This window comes from Phoenix dactylifera, chromosome 12, assembly GCF_051530095.1.
Source record: "Phoenix dactylifera cultivar Ajwa chromosome 12, Ajwa_hap1_PhDact_Kaust_v1.1, whole genome shotgun sequence".
Lineage (NCBI taxonomy): Eukaryota > Viridiplantae > Streptophyta > Magnoliopsida > Arecales > Arecaceae > Phoenix > Phoenix dactylifera.
Genome location: NC_143201.1, coordinates 20,546,063 through 20,567,242, shown reverse-complemented (window position 1 = coordinate 20,567,242; position 21,180 = coordinate 20,546,063). Strand labels below are relative to the sequence as shown.

General features: G+C 38.4%; 2 protein-coding genes across 4 annotated transcripts; one reads left to right on the top strand and one right to left on the bottom strand.

The window, feature by feature from the left end:
• Window positions 1-1,005: 1,005 nt before the first annotated feature.
• LOC103701793 (protein CutA 1, chloroplastic) lies at window positions 1,006-9,300 on the bottom strand. 3 transcript variants are annotated; one of them, XM_008783968.4, is made up of 6 exons: window positions 8,931-9,300; window positions 7,566-7,681; window positions 4,545-4,607; window positions 2,017-2,048; window positions 1,513-1,607; window positions 1,006-1,343 (listed from the first exon to the last, which is right to left on the bottom strand). In XM_008783968.4, exons 1-6 carry the CDS (start codon window positions 9,125-9,127, stop codon window positions 1,259-1,261), a joined length of 588 nt encoding a protein of 195 aa, XP_008782190.1. In that variant the 5' UTR covers window positions 9,128-9,300; the 3' UTR covers window positions 1,006-1,258. The 3 variants fall into 3 exon arrangements, with proteins under 3 accessions (XP_008782190.1, XP_038978700.1, XP_088565096.1); XM_039122772.3 differs by lacking the exon at window positions 4,545-4,607 and having other exon boundaries at window positions 1,066-1,343; window positions 8,931-9,238; XM_088708970.1 differs by lacking the exon at window positions 1,006-1,343 and having other exon boundaries at window positions 1,509-1,607.
• A 3,445-nt stretch (window positions 9,301-12,745) lies between these two features.
• LOC103701896 (cyclin-D3-1-like) lies at window positions 12,746-15,671 on the top strand. Its single transcript, XM_039130050.2, has 6 exons — window positions 12,746-13,353; window positions 13,975-14,061; window positions 14,232-14,330; window positions 14,423-14,624; window positions 14,731-14,852; window positions 14,951-15,671. The coding sequence occupies exons 1-6, from the start codon at window positions 13,036-13,038 to the stop codon at window positions 15,179-15,181; spliced, it is 1,059 nt and encodes a 352-aa protein (XP_038985978.1). The 5' UTR covers window positions 12,746-13,035; the 3' UTR covers window positions 15,182-15,671.
• The last annotated feature ends 5,509 nt before the right edge of the window (window positions 15,672-21,180 follow it).

Genomic DNA, 21,180 nt, shown 5'->3' with positions numbered 1-21,180 from the left:
ATGGTCGCTTGGGGCTATTTATGCCACTTGGAACCGGATAATTGTGATATTAATGCTGGTGGGTGGGGGAAGAGTAAAAATAGCCGAAGTTTGATCGTAAGGATCCGTTCTGTTCTTGTATTCAAAAATCCAAGAAGAAAATTGAAGTAAACTGAACGACGCGCACCAAAAGACCTTTTGTTTTTTCAAATCATTTAGTCTTGAGAGCTTTGGAACATTGATTTATTACTTTCAAAAAAATAAAAGCAAGAGATAACCAAAAGAATAGCAGAAGCTTTGCGCAAATGCTGTCTTTAGTATCAATCTCCATATAATATTTTATTAATTTATCGAGAAACAAAAATAGACAAACGACAATAATGCTGAATAGGCCCTAAGATTTAAGTTGATTATCTTGAAATGGAATCCATATGGGAGGTGAGCAAGATAATATTAAATCTTGCTTCTATAGTGGGACTTTAATCCAAAAAGATCCAATCCTAATAAAATAATAAAATTATTCACAGGCCCACGCCTTATTAACCGGCTAATTTGGTATATTTGGTCTGTGATCTCTTTGTCCAGAGTAGGAAAATGTCACATTAGTATGCCAAAACATTTTAAAATTGCTAAAATATTGTTCCCCAGGCCAAAAAATCCGATTTCGATCACCTCTCTTTGCATTGCCGGTTTTCTCCTATTGCTCTTCCCTTCATAAGGTTTCACAAGAACCTTGATAGCAATCTCCCGTCAGCAACACATGCCTACCTAATAAAGTTTTGAGCACCCAAATCTAATATATGTTTCAGGAATCACATAGTTGATAAAAAATTATATCTCCACTGGCAACTAAGAAATATGCTGTCAATTTTAATATCAATTTTCCAGATTCTTCAAGGGTTGAGTGAACGCTTGTTACTCCTGGTTCCCTGACCATCAGCAAGTTCCACCATCTCCTTCACAAACACAAACTTACCATATCACACCACAAAAAGAATGGCTCGGTGATTACATACATAAACAATATTGATATTGAATATGACAAATATATTGCTAAGCAAGTTTTGAGCTGAGAAACTTGGGAAGTGCACTAAGGGATTGCATTTTATTGATCATTCAAGGACATATAGTTCCTACCCCTCCAAAGTACTCCCCACATAGGATCGAGCATAAACTAAGACAGCCTCCGTTACTCGCACTGTACTGCACTTAAAGTCACACCAACCAAACTGTACAGCACTCAAGATCTCTACGTATTTGCATTGCATAATTTCTTATGTCAAATTTCCCTAGTACTGTTCTTGATCCATTCAAGGTACTTGAGGTTGCCACCAGTGATGGGCAAGGCAATCACTTCAGGGACCCTGTAAACGTTTATTTATAGAAATCAGGTATCCGGCTAAAGTCCACTCTGCAATCTTATCATCGGAATGCAACAAATGTTTGTGCCACTACAGTTAGTGCATTCAATGTAGCATAATGTAAAAGATTGCCCTTGATTACGTGGTGCCCAGTGTTCAGAATGAAGCTTACTCATATTCATGGTTGGCTTTAACATGGTCTGTCAAGGCACTCAGGAGGGATTCCCTCGTCTTGATTATGAGCAAATCCTCAGAATCTGTTTGAACCTGAAAAATAGATATTATGATAAGTCATACAATCCAGTCAAGGAGAGCATTCAGGCCAGCTGTTTGCCCTTTTTTTGTTGGTAAAATTATGGGGCATCAAATGGATACATCAGAATCATTGCAGGATGCACTAATGTTATTTCACTAAGGTTGCATATCTAACAGTTTGTAGATGATCATTGGTACAATCGATATTTTTCCCTAAAGCACAGCAATTGTATACAGGCAATTGTGGGTGTAGGGGTATATGGAAAAATTAATGGTAAATTATTTATAAACTTGTGGGTGTAGGGATTTATGGAATTATTTATGTCAAGAACTTCTTTGGTTAATTGGTAAATTAATGGTGCTTAAAAATGAATAATTGTCAAATGGAATAAAGCTTCATGTTTTGTATTGAAAATTCTACCTTACCGTCCCACCAATAAACAGACTCAATCCCTGCAATTACAGAACATATGCATAATTACGAAATATACAATGAAACAAATTTATTTTGATAGTCAGCGGAGGAAATGAAAAGAAATGTGGTCTAACTAACATTTGTCACAATCAATCAAAATTGTAACTGGGTATTGCAGAGCACAGTATAGATCTATGGAGATCTATGGAATTTTGCAGCTGAGTCAAACAAACCATCAAAACATATGGTTGTAGTATGACATCCAAATAGATGTTCATAGCTGCATTAAAAATCTTAAAATATCAAAAAAAGAAAACTATATTCTCTATCCATTAGCTAAATAAGGCTACTGATCTGCAAGGACGAATAAATTCAGTACCAAGTTATCATTTGATGATACAAAAAAATTAAAGAGTTAGAACCATTACCAGAATGGCGTTGCAAAATGTACCTTGAAGCCTGATACATGTGATTTTCTCAGAATTGTTTAATTGACTCCTTGAAGTTGTTCTTTCATTGTATTTTGATAAGTGGTAGTAAAATACAATTCCTTCTTTTCATGCGGGTCCCTTGATGTTGAGGGGATCTCAAGCAAACATAGAAGCATTAAGGAATAAATGACAGACTTATGTTGTTTAAAAAGGGTTTCGTAGTCAATTCAATAAGCATTGGAAGCTCTAGCAAGATTTGGCATGAAAAGGACTCCATCTGTGACAGTTGCCTTATCAACATTTGATTATGACTCTATCCTCTCTCCTTAGTAACAACACACTAATAAGAGGAAAAGAGAGTCAAGACCTTTATTGAGTTCATTGGGATGGTTTGATGTCTTAAAATTAGGCAAGAAACTTCTCTATGAGCAAAGGATTTCCATAAACAGTGGACTGATCAATGGCCGATGAGAAAAGTGATGCTGGGACATGGAAAAGCTGTTAAGGGTATGGCCAAAGAGATCTCCAAAAAAAGGTTCAAGGGAATTGACATGGATTCTTACGACCACAATAGGTATCTAAAAATGAGAAATTTGGTAGTCCAACTATAGTTTACGGCTCCTTAAGGATTTAGTTCTCTCAAGGATATGTTGAGTACATAAAAAGACAAGTAACCTGTGTCACTTCTTGAACACAGTGCACCCCTATAATTACCACATACATAGGGACATATAGATGGATTGATAAATATAGAGATACATAGACAAATCAAAAAGCTTCATCAGTAGAAATTAAGCTATAAGCAAAATTTTTGTGGTGGATTTGAGAGAAAAAGGGGGGGGGGGGGGGGGGGTGGGCTCTAAATTTTAATCCAGAATCTATCCGTCCATCATTTTGATCAGGCCCAATTCGGGGGGGGGGGGGGGGGGGGGGGGGGGGGGGGGGCTCTAAATTTTAATCCAGAATCTATCCGTCCATCATTTTGATCAGGCCCAATTCTGCTTTGACGAATTTTAAAAAGCTAGCATGCCCAACGCTAGTCAATGTCTCGAGCAGATTCATGCAGGAACTGTTAGTGGGAATATTAAATCTTCTAAAAAAAAGGGCAGCATATGCTTAAGGGAGGCTGCTGCTGTAGCTTTATGGGCTTATGCCAAACTCATCCCCCACCCCCCTACCCTCTCCCCCCAACCCCCCAACAACAAAAAAGGGAAAAAGCAAAAGAAAAATACATATAGAGATAAAAGGTGGAATGATAGTAAAGCTGACAGAAACACAAGGGACAAGGAATCAAGGGCCAGTGGTAGCAGCACAATCAATGGTCAGAGCATCAAAAGTGGCATTTATAAAGTCAAGGGCTTGAGGGCAAGTGGTGAAAGTAGCTAGTGGTAAAGGGAGTTGGGGGGAGGTTTAACATGACAATTAACAGCCTCCAAATGATGCAATTGGAGGGTGAGATCCAATGATCACAAAAGCCAAGAAGCAAAGAAGAGAGGAGCTCTTGTTTAAGGATTTGACGTTCAATTAGAACATGCATAAATCAGACTGAGTAACTGTGATGACCCATGCGGTCATGTGTTTAGTTTCACATCGGTTATTCACTTGGTAGATTTTGGGTACTTATATAAAATCAAGAAATCCAAAAATTACCTTCCGATTAGCCTTTCTGGGTGAGGCCTTGGATTGTTACAAATAGTATCAGAGTGGATCCGGCCCATGACTTATGTGAATTACGGGACACTGCAGCACGAGTATATATGAGATGACCATAAGCTAATCGTGGTGTTTGTAATTGGAATTGAATAGATTTGGATCCTTAGCCTGGCGAAGATATCAGGACTTAAACGGAGAGAGTATGTGATGACCCGTGTGGTCGTATATTTAGTCCCACATCAATTATTCGCTAGATAGATCTCGGGTACTTATATAAGATCAAAAAACCCAAATAATACCTTCTGGCTAACATTTTTGGATGAGGTCAAGGATTGTTATAGTACTAATATATTCATTACTCAAAATAAAATAGGTCGGATAGTTTGTTAGATATATAGCCTCCATGCCTAATTGCTATCAGCGTATATAATTTAAGGTTGAGGTGCATGCCTGGGACTTGATTCACACATGCAGCAAGCTTTTCCTTAATTATGCTCTCGGCAAGCTTCTTGCCTACATTCAAACAAACAAAACATTAGAGAACACATCATGCCACACTACCATAAGGTTATGTTGATTAAACTGTAACACTGCTCAAGTTTGGCAATGAGAATTATAGCTTTTGCAGTGACTCTATAAGGAATGAACCACCAAAATCATGGAGGGAGAGGTGACATGCACCTCCCAAATATGATGAAACCATGTCTACTGAGATGGCCGTTCAAAACAGTGATATGTGTATATAAAAGAAAGATAAAAAGGTGCCCTGCAGGCACTTCCACAACTTAAGAATACGATGGGAGTGACTAAAATAAAATGATTTGGTATCCTTGATGAACAAATCATAATTGTTCAATTAAGCAAGGTTATATAGTGCTAGGTTACAAGTTATTTCACATGAGGGGCCAATGACAAATGAGAGGCAAGTAAGCAAAGTCTACCAATGGATTAATATTCTGCCTTCCTATTTGTGAAGCAGAACACTGCTTCATATGATAAGTAGCTCATGCATAAAAATAAATGTTTTTTGCTGAATTTCAAAGTTCATCAACACAAAAGCCTGATTGCATTAATTTTGACTCGATCATGTGGAACTTATTTCGCCAGTTATTCATGTATTCAGTCAAGTCCTCTGAAATAGGAGCATCTTGAAATCATTGTTCTCTTCTTTCATCCAAGTCTCATTTGGCTTCCTGCTTTTCATCTCTGAGACACAAAACTGCATAAAAACTTTCTCACCCAGCCCTAATTTTATGCTCCAACAACACCACACCCTCATTTCAAACCAAATTCCTCCCGTAATTATCCTTCATGAACATCTATATTCCTCACTGTTGAAACTCTCATTATATTCCCATGACTGGTTGGTCTTTTTCCAATGAACGCAGATCCTTCTGTTTGTTCATCAGGACCAGGGCTGTTACTTTTTGGTACTGCTTTTGACTGAAGGTCATCAGGTTGACTTAACTTCTCTTCTTTCACTGATAGCCTATCATCAAAAAGAAAAATAGGAAAAAAGAAAAAAGAAACCCTTCATTTATACTCATGGGCACTCATCACTTAGACATTCTGAATCATTTAGTAGAAGAGCTCGCACCATAATTGACTAAAATTCTCCATCTAGTCTCAAACCTATTCAACAATCACAACATTTAAGAGGTGCATCTCTACTTCTTTTACGCTAATTTAATCTTTTTAGAGACACCCATGTCTATTTCTTGTGTATAATTGAACCAAGGTAGCAAATGGGAGTTGTTTGGAGAACCTATTGTTGCTCGGTTCTCATTTTATGCTCAAGTCCTCAATCACCTGCTACATTGATTGCTCAAAGAACAAACATCTAATCATTCAGAAATTGGGGTAGACAATGCATTTTTGAAATGGAACAATCATATATTTTTTAAACGCTCAGATGCTTGAGCTAATGATAGATATGTTTATTATGATGACAATATTGCTATTGATCTTAAAATCATCTCAATTACAGATAACTGAATATACCTAATCATTACATTATGCAGTGCATTTTTTGCACTCTCCATTTTTCTCTAGCATGTTAAAGAAACTAGTTTAGATTTTTAGTCAACATAAAAGCAAGATTTAATCCTTTGGTTATGAACCACCATAAACATACATAAAAGATAAACTTTCTACAAAAATATAAAAGTAGGCAGTATTAACCTCTCAATATGTCCAATTAAGGTTTTGGAAAGATTGTGTTCTTCACTAGTATCATAATCATCATAGGACACTGTATATGAGTCAACGATATCACAAAATATAAATGCCATGAATTGTTTCTTGTAGCAAAATAGACATCAACATGCACATACTTGGTAACCAATAAGTTTAGCATAGCCACATAAGATAAAACAACAACCATATACATCTATATGAACTCCTTGTCTTGTTGATCTTCAACCATATACATATAAAATAATAAAACAACCATACACATCTATAAAAACTCCTCATCACATTGATCTGCAACTGCGAATGTTCGAACATCATTCCTATTGAAATTCCTATGTAGCTTTCTCATGGTTGCTAAATGTCAAGAAAGTGTTTCTTCATTATCATGATCATATGCCAAAGTCTTAGGTTCTGTTTGTTTTCCAAGAAAATGAAAAAAAGGAAAAATATACCAAAGGAATAAATGAAGAGAAATGAAAACTTGAACTTTTTTCGTACTCATTTGAACTAGAAAAATTTCCAAGAAAGGTGGGACAGAAACGGTTGAGACATAGCTGAGTTATTCTGACCCACTTTTTCTTTTGTTAGTTCCTCTCAAAACACTACCTTCTAGATAAGAATAATGTTAGGCATGTCAGAGAAATTTTTGGCCCTTTATCGTCTCCTTATCTTTCTTGACCCTTTTTTTCCCATTGCCAATCTGTAGAAAAGAAGATTCCTTTAATTCCTTCTTTTCTTGCACTGTTTTAGCAATTAAAGTGATCCCTAATGTATTAACCACCCTGTCATGAATTCTCCATTCTAGGTAGTTTTCTAAGCACCATAATTCAATCTTGAACACACACAACTCAAGCATCATAGACCTCTTTTTGGGTTTATGCCCTCCTCCAATAAATCTTGCAGAGTTATTTCGTAATTGATATTTGTCATTAAGTCTACCAAGCTGTTCTTCATGCATTAAATTTTCGCTCCCCCCCCCCCCCCACCTCCCTTTTATTTCTCACAAAGACCTTTCGTGGAATACACACACAGATGGCAACTTGATGCAATGGTGTATCAAAATTATATCCTTCTCTAGGCTGCTGTTTCTTATTATTTTACTGCCAGTACGTCTGATTTCTTGATGTTATAATTAAATAAAAGAAGCATTAAACTATGTCATTGAAGTCGCCCATATAAATATGCATCAACAATTGTATCATCAATTGACCTAATACTCCTACATATTTTCTATTATAGCATGCTCGCATATTAGAAACTAAAACCATATAGACAGACCTGCTTGTTTGTTTGGAACAGTAACGTAAACAACAATGGCAGGTACTGTGGTGGATGCAGCCTCCATTCCTGTAGAATGAAGATTTCTTGCAGTTGGTTGATTAATGAATTTTGACCTGGAAGGTTTGCATTTACAGTAGATAAGCAGCAGTTAAAGCAAGAATAAATTTCTTGATTGGAAACTTGTCACACATAATAAGGGTCATATTAAATATTTTGATTGTTAAAATGGCAATCAGGCAGTGTGAAAAAAAAGAACAGAAAGAGAAGATGGAGGCATGTATCTAACCTACATTTGAAAAGATTGTTTTATTGTAAGTAATAGAAAAAGGATACAAAAAGAGAGAGAAGCAATATACCCTTTTGTGTTTTACTTTTCCTGAACTATGGAAATAGAATATGAATTGCTGATTCCCTTGTGATACACTACTAATCAAAATAGTTTTACCAATTCTAAAAAAAATTACTTCTTTTTTTTAAAATAAGATCCTCTTTCAGACTTGCACCTATTTAAAGTCAAGAGATACAATCTAATACATTTCAATCTTTCTTGTGAGTTAATAACTTTTATTGGCAACTGGAGAAGGCATCACCTGGCTAAAAGATGGAACTTACATAATGTTGGTGAGGTTACCCAAACAACATGCATTGCATTGCATGCCATCAAAACATTAATAAATCAGCACAAACTCTTGTACTGGCCATTTTATTAGCTTAATATTTATCTTTTACAACCCTGATCCCAGGATGAGATTCAACCATGTAGTGCGAGTTTCCAAAAGATTGATGAGTCTACCAAGATCTCAGTCAGAGTCAGATGATGGCACACCCCTTAATTGAGAAACATTACATCAGAAATATATATGATATTGAGCAAAAATCCTCTTAGAATCCGCCTCATTAGATTCAATATGTTCGTTTCATAAACTTCAAATAGTCAAGACATCAAGTATTCTATAAACCAGTTGAAGAGTTATGGAAAGAAAAAGCATTCTCTTTCCACTAACTTCAACAATCATTGCCAGGCTGATTACCAGTGAGAAGGATATGATCTAAAACAGTTAAACAGAAATCGAAGCGATGTACAAGATAAAAATGGGCCAAAAGAACCGAAAGCCATGATCACAAAACAAGTTCATGTACCAAAATTTCACATTTTTCAACGAGATTCTTGTCATTTTTCACGTTTTTGCTGAAATTTCTTCGGAAAAAAAGAAATTCAACATCCCGCAATCCGAATTAAGATCAAGAAAGAAGAAAGCAGCAAAAACAAAAAAAAAACACCCTAGAAAAGCCCTCTCGATTCTGCAGCCACGAGAAATCGAGAAGCCAACTCAGGGGGATGGAGGGGAGGGTGGGCTTTACCTGAGGAAAGGGAAGAAGCGGCGGTGGGACTGAGCGCACCCCGTCCTGTAGGCGAGCGCGGCTACGGCGCCGAGGCTCAGCACCCAAAGCGCTCCGACCAGGGGAGCGCGACGGCGGAGCGTCGGAACGGCGGAGGGCCGGCGAGGATAGGGAGGGGAAGAGATCGCGAAGGTTCTAAAAAGGCTCGGGCCCGGCATCTGCTCTGCTCCCCCGGTGGTACATATACCGGACTTCGATCATAGGTAAAAAGATGCTCGAAGAAACAAAAAGATGGCATGGCTTTGCCCGTGGGGCTCCCATTCTCGAATCAGTTGGCCCCCCGGCCATTTTGGTCATGAGAAAGGCTTCAAGACTTCAATAACACTAATACAGAGGACCCTTTCTAAGACCCTAGTTTACTGTTATAATAAACAGAGGCTATACTCCTCTAAAAAGGAGAGATTATCTCAACCTCTTAATTCCAAGATCCATAGCAGGACAAACAAATAAAAAATTGATACTGTTTTGTTGTGATTTATATCATTAAAAATGCTTGAAAACCAAAAATTATGTATTTTGATTGTTTTCAACCAATGCAAACATGAACAATTAAAATGATATAAAACCATATTTGCTATGATTTAAGAACTAAAAGCTACTGATTTTCGACCTATCCATATTTTAACATATGTGGATTATAATCGATTTCAATGTTTTTGTATTTTCACAAACTAGGATAATAGCATCCATCCATTTTTGTGCTGATATGTTGCATAGATTAGAGACTATCAAAGTATGTAACTTCTAATTTTTGGATATTCCTAGTGGCGGTATTGACGATATTGACTACCATATAAAAAACTTAATTATCCTGAAATGTTTAATAATTTTAGCATTGGAATTTCCTTCTCCCAAAATCAACTAACCTTAGTAGGACGATTGCATATTAGAACTCATGTGTTAATCTTCTTTTTATATGGTGCAACCGAAAGTTCAAGCTAATAGCAATGCTTTCCTATTGGTAAATACCCCTAGCCTTAGTTTTACACCCCACATTTGCATACACACATATCCATGGAGTATATTGCCATGTGAAAAATGCACTTTGGTTGAGATTTATTGATAATTTGAATTATTTAGTAGCTAAGAGTTTGAATAGAGATAATATTAGTTATAGATACGAATGAGAAAGTTAATTTAGCAATAGAATATGATTTTTTTAAAGTCATTACACTGATGTGCTATTATAATATTTTTTATTAAATAAAATAGATAATTTTTATAGAAAAATTTCATACCTATAGACTCAGGTAGCCCTTTTAATATAAATATATCCGTGTGCATATTTTTATACACACAAGTATCCACGTTACCAAAAAATTTGACTTTCTACTAATTCAACTGATTTTCTAAATTGAAATCTCCATATCCATCCAAAAAACATTTTATTATATAAATAACGACATAATTTAGTAGCACAATCATTTTATTATGGGTTTTTTTGCATGTATACCTTCTAAATATACGAAATTGCACGTATAACTTTTTTTCATATATATCCATACCATTTAACATCATTAAAAAATAAACAGCTTCAAATTAAAATAACTATGATATCCTTATGGATAGATGTGCAAAAAAAAGTTATAAAGGTACACAAATAGCAACTTTACGAGAATATTCATATAATTTCTCATATTTAGAAGGGTATACGTTCAAAAAAAATATTTAAAAAATCAAAACTTGGCTGAAATTTGCTAAGTCTTTTATGATTCAATTGGATCGACAAGTCAAAAAAAAGATCGAGTCACATTGTCAATTTTTTTTTTAAGATCTTGACTCGGTCAAGTTGGAATATTAGATAATTTTGTTAGCAATGTTATTCTCCATTTGATTTTGATATTGATGTGGGGTCGGAACCCCGACACCAGCCCGCACACCGGACGAGCAGGGAAAGCATCCGCGTCCTCCCCGAGGTATTGTCCGCTCTGGGATTGCCGCTTCGGGTCTGCGGGAGGTCGCCCAGGGCCGTGGCCCAATGACAGTCCCGAGCCCTGCCGGCGCGGGGGTCCGCGGAGGTACTACCCCTACCCTCACGGTTTTGTCCTACAAAAGGGCCCTCGGTGAGAAGAGGTGTTTGCACCCCCCATTTAAGGCACAGACCTTTCCGCTGATTATCCGATGTGGGACTAAACTGGGAACCCCATCCCACAACACAGCCCCCCGAGCGGGAAGGTCTGTGCGTGGCCGGGGCCCTTCCTCTAGCGCCATCTGATGTGGGGTCGGAACCCCGACACCAGCCCGCACACCGGACGAGCAGGGAAAGCATCCGCGTCCTCCCCGAGGTATTGTCCGCTCTGGGATTGCCGCTTCGGGTCTGCGGGAGGTCGCCCAGGGAGGTCGCCCAGGGCCGGAGCCCAATGACAGTCCCAATGACAGTCCCGAGCCCTGCCGGCGCGGGGGTCCGCGGAGGTACTACCCCTACCCTCACGGTTTTGTCCTACAAAAGGGCCCTCGGTTAGAAGAGGTGTTTGCACCCCCCATTTAAGGCACAGACCTTTCCGCTGATTATCCGATGTGGGACTAAACTGGGAACCCCATCCCCCCCAGCGGGAAGGTCTGTGCGTGGCCGGGGCCCTCCTTCTAGCGCCATCTGATGTGGGGTCGGAACCCCGACACCAGCCCGCACACCGGACGAGCAGGGAAAGCATCCGCGTCCTCCCCGAGGTATTGTCCGCTCTGGGATTGCCGCTTCGGGTCTGCGGGAGGTCGCCCAGGGCCGTGGCCCAATGACAGTCCCGAGCCCTGCCGGCGCGGGGGTCCGCGGAGGTACTACCCCTACCCTCACGGTTTTGTCCTACAAAAGGGCCCTCGGTGAGAAGAGGTGTTTGCACCCCCCATTTAAGGCACAGACCTTTCCGCTGATTATCCGATGTGGGACTAAACTGGGAACCCCATCCCACAACAGATATAATTATGATTATTGAATCTATAACATCCATAAATTCTTCATTATGTTTAAAATATTAAAGCATGTTGAATTTAAATTAATTTTTAGATGCTTTGATTGGTAAAATATTTTTTAATGATTTGTAAATGTTGAGTTGTTGTTTATTTTAGAGGCGAGAATTTCATAAAATAACATAATTTATCCTATAAAAATTGATATTAACATGATTTATTTTTTTTGTTATTTTTTAATTAATGAATTATCTTTATTAGATTTTGATTATTTTTCTTAGATTTTTTTTAAATATATACCCTCCTAAATATGCGTAATTGCATGAATATTCTCACAAATTGCTATTTGCATATATATATCCAGATAAAATTTTCTTTTTACATGTCTACTCGTAAGGATATTTTAGTCATTTTAATTTTAAATCGTTTGTTTTTTAATGGCATTAGATGATATGGATACATGTAAGTAAAAAAAGAATATGCATGTAAAATAAATATTTTATGAGAATATATATATATATAACAATTTTATGAGAATAATCATATAATTTTATATATTTTGGAGGATATATATGAAAAAAAAAAACTTCTTTATTATTGATTTCTTTTATTTTTCTTGCAACAAGTGATAAGGGTGAATTTTAGGTTACAAAATAAAATTGTTTATGAAAAGATTCCTTGACCTCGAAGATGATCAGATGGATCCACCGTAGTCATTGCATTGGCCCTCCATGAAATTTCCATACTCCCGGCTCACCAAATCATGCCATAATGTACTGCCACCCACATTAGTACAGTCATAATCATGTGGCTTGAAATCTCTTCCTTCCCCCAATCAAAAAATTATGGCATCATCATTCTTTCTTACACCAACCCCCTCTGAATCTCAACACCCAACAGCCATTAACCCCCCAAACAAAACATTTTATTTGTACGTCATTGTTTTCCTCCCCCTCAATCCTTACACCCCCTATTTGCCATTTCCCGCCGCTCCACCCATGCTTCCCAAAAGCCCTCTTTCCTCCATATTCCTCTTTTCTTCCTGTCTCTTTATCTCTTCACTGATGGCTAATAGTATGAAAGGCTCCATCTTCTAGACCTCCTCCACTCGAAAGAGAGCCATTTGAGGAGAGAGGAGAGAAGAAAACCTTTCAATCTAACTCCAATGGGTGTCACCCATACCTATGCTTCATTTAACCTCCTGTGTGCCGAGGATAATACCAGCATTCTGGAATTTGATGATGGGGAAGAGGAGGGATTCGATGGAGAAGCCAAGGGCCATGAGCATGGCTGGATTCCAGGACAAAGGACTGATTTTTATGGAGACTGCTCGAGGAGTTTTCCCTTACAATCAGAGGAATGCATCGCTTTGCTGGTTGAGAAGGAGTTAGAACATATTCCGAGAGAGGATTATGCTAAGAGGTTGCTGAATGGTGACTTGGACATTTCAATCAGGAGAGATGCTATTGATTGGATTGGAAAGGTCGGAGTTTTCTCTCTCCCTTTTTCTTTTCACCTCAATCTTATGAATTTCTTATTGGGCTTTGAGCTTCATCTATTTTCCGGCGATTTCTGTCCCATGGTGTTTGATTTTTGAGACCATTGATTCAGTCGGACAAATTTCATGTGTATTCTTCTGCATTTCTGCTTCTTTTTTTTTTTTTTTGTTCGCTAAAGAAGACTGTTTTTCTCTGTTGAGTTTGACCTATAATTAGTGATATAACTGTTTTCGACCGTTTTATAGGTTCTTTGCTATCTATTTGACAATGAGTGTAAATTTCCCTTTTTCCATCATTTATCTCTTGATGTGGATAGTAATTTTATGCAGCTTTCTTGATTTTCTGTATTTCCTTTCCTTTTTCTTCCTGGTTTGCATATAATTAATGCTATATGTGCTTTCAATAGTTCGAGATATTTTCTGCTTATGCCCAATAAAAAAAACCCCCAAATAAATGATGTTTTTGTTATCTATATAGAAATGGGTTTATTTTTCCCTTTTCCATCCATTTGTCCTATGATATTATCAATTCTTTTCTTTCTTATCTTTTGTTTGCTCAATGTATAAATATTCTCTCCTTTGTAATCAATGGGTTTTTACTGACAGGTTCATGCCCATTACAAGTTCGGACCTTTGAGTGCCTATTTGTCTGTAAATTACATGGATCGATTCCTTTCAGCCTATGAACTCCCAGTAAGAACCATTTCGGGGTATTCAATTGCAATCTTTATTTCATTGAGAACATTGTAGTGTAGACAGTAACTTTCCATAGGTGTTTGATTGGATGTGGTTGGATAAATTTGATTTTTTTAATTATTATTTACTTGTTTCCATTTCTCGCGTCTTTGTATGTCCATTTTTAGGAAGGTAAGGCTTGGATGATGCAGTTGCTCACTGTGACCTGCTTGTCTCTTGCTGCCAAGATTGAGGAAACTGAAGTTCCTCTATCACTAGATTTACAGGTGAAGGGTGACCACAAACAGATTTCTCTGTCAGTGTTCTTGGCTGCGGGGTTTTTTACTTACCTATCAGTGATTCTTATATGATCCTGTAGGTTGGCGAGGCAAAATATGTATTTGAAGCCAAGACTATACAAAGAATGGAGCTTTTAGTTCTAGGCACCCTCAAATGGAGGATGCAAGCTGTGACGCCTTTCTCCTTCATAGATTACTTTCTTCAAAAGTTTAATGATGGCAATTCCCCTACAAATTCATTAGTTTCCCGCACTGTGGAACTTATACTGAGTTCAGTTAGAGGTCAGTGATTCCATTTTATACATAAGTATATCTCTCTTGCTATCGGTGGTAGTGGATTGGGTCGAACTGCAAGCCTAACAAAAATATGGATTTAATTGATTTGCAGGAACAGGATTTCTAGGGTTCAGGCCCTCTGAGATTGCTGCTGCTGTTGCATTCTCGGCATTAAGAGAAATCCAGATTGTGGGAATCGAAAACGCTTTAACTCGTTGCATCCATGTAGATAAGGTACATTTTTCCATCTAACAAATGTTATGCGACACCGAACAGATGCCATCCATGCTCAGAGGCTTTTGTTCTGATCTGTATTGGGGTGATAATTGCAGGAGAGAGTTTTAAGATGTTATGAAGTGATCCAGCAGAAAACATTGATGGAGGAGAGTAGTCAAAGTGCTAGTCTATCAGTTTCCTCTATACCGCATAGCCCAATTGGGGTGTTGGATGCTGCATCACTGAGCTATAAAAGAGATGATATAGCTGTTGGGTCACATGCAAGTTCTCATCAACCCACTCCAGCTGCCAAGAAGAGGAAACTAAGCAGACCATCAATCTCATGAGAGAAGAGGGCTCTGTTAGTTGCATTCGCTTGTTTGGGAGGCTTGGTATCTTTCAAGTCAGTTTGGTTTGGTTAGTGGATTCTGCTGTGGTCTAGTAAGTGCCAAAGAAATGTGGATGAGTGAGACTTGACATGGATGAGGAAAAAAGGGAATAAATAGAACTAAGGGAGTCATCAGCCCATGCTGTTAATATGAATGAAGCAGTCGCCAGATGTAAAATTATAAAGTATAATAGAGAACTGTGAGGAAAAATGTGTGAGAGAGATTACAATTGAGCATTTTAGCGAGAAAATAGGGGATGCCAGATATAAATTGAGAAAATCTAATGCCCTTTGGATTTGTTTTTATTGTGAAAAATTATATAAAACTTTCCTATTTGTGATCTAGAAAGGACCATCCATGAGAAAGGTGAGGGAAGAAGAAAAGGCAGTGGGTTCGCTGTAATAGCCATTTATCACTGATATATTATTTATCTGATGACTTTCTTTTATATTTGTATTTTTGGTATTTCCTTCTATTGTTTGACTGCTTGTCTGCTTAGACTCTGGGATTTGCTGCATCTGTTATACAAAAGAAGAGCCCCTGGGTCAGTCCAAATCTTAGAATGGCAACATCCAAAAGAAAGACAATATTTATAAGGTTGGGGGGGGTGTGGAGGAGTGGAAGAGGTGGGGGACCTCTTGGAACTTTCAGGTTTCAGCACAAGCTGTTAAAAGAGCCTTTAAAAAATGATAGGGAATTATTCCCCTTCTGCCTTGGTTACTTTTCTTGCCCTTTCCTTTGATTTGTCTTATTTAATCCTTTGAATACAATTAGCGAGGCTTAAGTACTTCCTCAGATCCAATCTGTTAGGGGCTTAAGGCCATATACACTTTGAGGTCATTTGTGTGTGAGTGCGCTTTTAGTGGTTGTTATGCTCTTATCAAACAACAGCAAGGTACCATATGGACCCTAACAAAAGGCTAGCACATTGCCACATTTAAATAACATCAAGGACCCCCAAGATTTTGTTTTCTTCATCTTATGAAGCTTCAGAGGGCTATTGATGATAAGTAAATACCTTTGCAACCTCTCTTGTTTCTTTCAACTTGAGAGGATTTCAAGAAATTCACTCAAGAATATTCTAGGCTACTGTCCTTTATTAAATTTGCCCCTTCCAAGAGCCTGGCAGGAAGTTTTCAATTTTACCCATTTCCAGTTGTCATGGTCCCTACCTGTGGACCCAGTATAGCATGTGTGCCTTGGCTTCCTAGAAATGTAACAGACCTTCAACCTTTAGTTATCAATTAAGTTTGTTTAAGTTAGAGCATATTGATCCCTAGGAGATATGTGAGAGAAACTGTGGCCATATTGTGGTCTCTGAAAAGGACCTCAGGGATTACTTGCTAGATCTTAGGAACATGGAAACTTATGTGCACCCTCATAGGAAATTGTCATATGGTGGTGAGGAGGAGCAGCTTCATACTATATGGTGACTATATGAGGGTGTTTCTCTTTGCTTTGAATTGGGTATTGGTGACCATATGATGCTGCAGAAGGCCCCTATGTCTGAGAGTGTGTGCACTTTATCAACTTCATCTTTTGGAAAAGTGCAGCGAATGCACCCATTTGGAGGAAAAGTCTTCCTATGTGAATCCACTTCTCCTAATGGTGCGTGGTTTCCTCTTGGTGTGCTTCCAAGTACAAGCCTCCAAAAAAGCTACTGCAGCATAACAATGACAGGGATCGGGTTCTATTGAAATAGTATGACATGTATTCCACTGAGCTAATTAAAAAGCTATCATTCTGTAGAGCCTGATGATTCACAGCTAGCTGTTCAACTCTTGTAGTGGAGTGGACTAAAAATTATGAAAGGATTAATACTTAGGTGAAACTTGAAAGCAGCTCTCTCTCTCTCTCTCTCTCTCGCTCAGCCGCTCTCACTCTCATGTTGTGCTATTGATAGCAGTGCATATATTTCAGAATATGGTTCATGCAAATTCTAGTAATTCGACTAATCATCTCGATCAAACCAGCAATTACTTCCCACCGACATTTCTTTGTTTGCTTAAATTTTGTCTTTCTGTATCCATGCTTATGCTTAATTGTAAATATTGCATTCCTGAAGCTTTCTTACACACTCTTTCGTGGTGTCACAAAGGAAGATGGTTTCATAAGTCATAAGTTTCTGAAACAATTAAAAAAAAATTTGTTTGCAAGCAATTTGGGCACCATAGATCTTTATGAATGATGCGGACTGATTCTTTTTCTGAATAACCAGTTACATACTTTTAACTACAGAGTGTAACCAAGTAGCTGCCAAGCAACAAAGAGTGCAAGGCTGAATTATACCAAGTCAGCTAACATCAGTTGATCATGGACTCAGCCAAGCTGTGATATGTGTAATAGTATACTAAGTTGATGGATAAGAAGTGTCATTTAAATTGGATTTGAGAGAGACAGAGAGAAGGGAAGGGGAGGACACCAGACAACCCATTTATAGAATGCTTGGAGCCAACCGAGCATGGGAATTAATGTTTTACTACCATGTCTATACTGCGCTGCTGCTACCACCATAGCAGAAAACGATTGGCAGAAAGAATGGGGGTAGGAATCTTAAACTTTTTAAAAGCCTACTACTCCATGCGCATTACGGCAGGCCTCTGGCAAAAGCTCTGAATGGCCGAGGACGCAGCAGATTAGTTACTTCCAGTGTTGAGCCATTTCACGTGTAGATGATGAAGTGAAATGCCATCTGAAACCTCTGGTGAGAAACAAAAACTTCTCTCACCACATCCGCTCCTAACTATTTTTAACTCGCACAGCACAATGACTCACTTCTCCGCACTGCTGAAATCTTGTCAAACGAATCTCTAGCTTTTCATGGAGTGAATGATTCTCTGAACGAGTCTCAATTAATTTGCAGCTGGTGAATTATTTAATTTCCATTAATATTAGGAGAAGTTTGCAAATATCATGGCTTGTTAAGGGGTATTTATGTGTCATGTGTTCATGATTACCACAGGCTAAGCCAAGCATGGGGCTGCTTGAAATCGGCGCGGTCGATCCCTGTTTGGGCTCGACTCAATCTTAGCACGGTCCTTCCGAGCCAAGTTTTGGTGACCCTTTGAAAGGCCAAGTTCCAATGATTTCGAGATTAAATTAGATTAGACAAGCTATTTCTATGCTGAGCATGAGCTATTCACGGATAGCTTCATTCATTGGAAAGGCTAATCACGACGTAATTAACGTTGTCATTAGTAATTTTGTTGCCACTATTCACTTGCAAGTCTGAACTTGTGCCCATTCTTTTTAAGCCACTAGCGCAGCTCGTTCACAATGTGACCGCATTAAAACGTGGCCTCAGCCCCACCCACTTTTCTTGAATTAGATCAAAATCAATAAAAATAGCAATCGTCCTCCTGCACCTCCAATAAAGCCTTTATATTAGTTAAACTTGGGACTGATAGAAAGCAAACATCCTTCTGCACCTTGAAAAAGGCCTCCTTCATAAATGGAAAAAGAGAGAATGGGAGGTAAGGTTACTTGTTCTTATCAGATTCCAATCCATCAAATACCAATTCTATGGGGAATAAATGTATCTATCCTTTCTTTTTTTCCTTTTGAGGAAAAAATAGACATGTTTCTTGGGACTTCCCTTTTCAGCCTCTCACACATCAGCAATCCCATCTGGAAGCCAAAGCTTAGCATGCATCAACAGATTAAAAGTCAAGTCCCGAAACATGGCTAATCCATAATAAGTCAAAAATAAAATATTAGTCAATCTAAAAATCTCCACATGGCCACACTCAATAAATACCTGGTAATTAACACTAGAACTACTTTGCTCTTTAGAGGCTAAGGCTGGGCTTCAGCTTAAGAGGGAAAGAGGGGTCAACTGAAGAGATATGGATCCATGGGGCTGGCACTAAAGACAAGGGACTGTTCAGGGTCACAAGGAGGAGGAGAACAGTTCCAGTTATTTTTGTCCCTTTGTTTGGAAATGCAGAGAGGAAGCCAGAGATAAACTTTAAAAATAACTGCAGCAATTCATCCATGCATGAACAGGATAAAAAACAAAATGAAAAAAAAAAATCATCAATTAGGCTCACCTCAAACCTAATAAATCATCCTTTGTTGTTCTGTCATACTACAAGATGCTGCATGGCTGAACTTATCAGTAAATGAGATCAATATCTATCAAGAAGAGCATTTTTTATTTTTCCTTGTGCAGTAATGTTATTTCATTTTAACTCAGTTCAAAGGGAATGGCAATGAAGCTGGTGGGGATCATGGGAGGACCATCAGAATATGGGACTTGCTTTATTGCCGCGTGATCAGCTTAATTAGTTCCAACAGCCAACCAGTGAGAGGAGTCACCACCTGCGCGGCCGGCTCCAGCCTGGTGTTTGGAACCTGGCGCATTGATTTGGTTAGGGACCCACGGCCATCCGTCAGCGCAAGCCCAGCGGACTCATCAGGAGAGGCAGGAATTACCGGCACGCTGTCAAGGTTACTGACAAAATTTAATGGTTGGAAGGACGAGAACCCGGCATTTGGTCATCTTGTGCATTAATAATTTCTTCACAGATGGAGGACATGTTACTGCAAGGTGTGTGCCTGTTTTCATGGCGAAAAAGTAGAGGAAGGGAATGGAAAGAACTGCTCATTTTCACTGGATTATTCTGCGACTTACCAATCATCATAAGTTCTTTTTCAGTGGTGAATCTTGGTGCAGTAGCTGGAACAATTTTTTTCAACGAACACCAATTCAGCCTCTTCAAGTATCTGTACCGGTCCCAAGCTTATCGATAACTTATATGAACAGAGATTGAGACTTCAAAGAATGGCATGAGAGCACTGGTCCAGCCTTAGCTTACCTACTGTGCGAGCATGTATTTAGTCCTATAATTACTCCACACGAGTGATTGGACCACCATCTAGGTCAACTCAATCGAGTGCACTGGTCCTAACTAGTCGTCATATTATAGGAACCAATTATATATTTCACATCAGAAACCAATTTTTTAAAATAAACTACTACCTTCCAAAAAAAATAAAAACAGTGATGAGCACATCATACCTTTTTTATTTCTTTTTTGGAATGAAACAAGTCCAAAACCATAAACACCATCGGGCCTTTACCAACTATTAATTTTATGCTCTACTTTAGAATAAAATAAATTTGGTAAAACAATCTGTTGACATGAGGATTTTATTGTTTCGTTGCTACGAAAGTAGATCTGAGTTTTCCATGTTTATATCTGAATTAGGTGGAGACCATGACGATACTTCTCCGAATTTCATATTTTAAAGCAAAATCTATTTTTAGAGTTAAATGTGTTATCATACTAATTGTATTTATAATATTAAAGAAGCATCCAAAATCTGAAGTGATAGCAAGGAACTGCCATCAGATAAACAATAAATACAACAACTTGTCATAAATGATATAAACACTAATTGGCCATGTTCTAGTTTATCCTGCTTGATTTAGAGTGTTCATGGTCTCCGCATGTAATTAAAATAAGAAAAAAAATTCATATTTTAAAGCAAGAATCTATTTTAAGAGTTAAGTGGTTGTCCTACTAATTGTATTTATAATATTAAAAAAGCATCCAAGACATGAAGTTCTAGCAAGGAATTGCCATCGAGCAATTAATATAGTGTTCAAGTTTGCAAGGTGGAGAAAAAGTTCGCTCCAGGAGCATTTGCTTTAACATTCATGCATTATCGGGATTCTTTGCGTTCCAAGTGCTTGCGATAATGACCGACCTAGGGGACAAGACAGTGGGCAGCTCATCTGCCAGAGGGAGCCGAAGACCACTGGCACTGGACGAGGAGAAGGGGAACTAGGCGACGCCAAGAGGGTGGTCAACTCATGGGATCTTTAAAGAGAAGGTGGAGAGTCTTCGGCGGTATTTCACGGTGGTCTTGAGCTGCCGGAGGACCAGATCAAAGCCTCGAGGAAGGCATGGGAGAACTTGGCGGTTGTCGTCCGGTGTCTCGGCCACAGGATC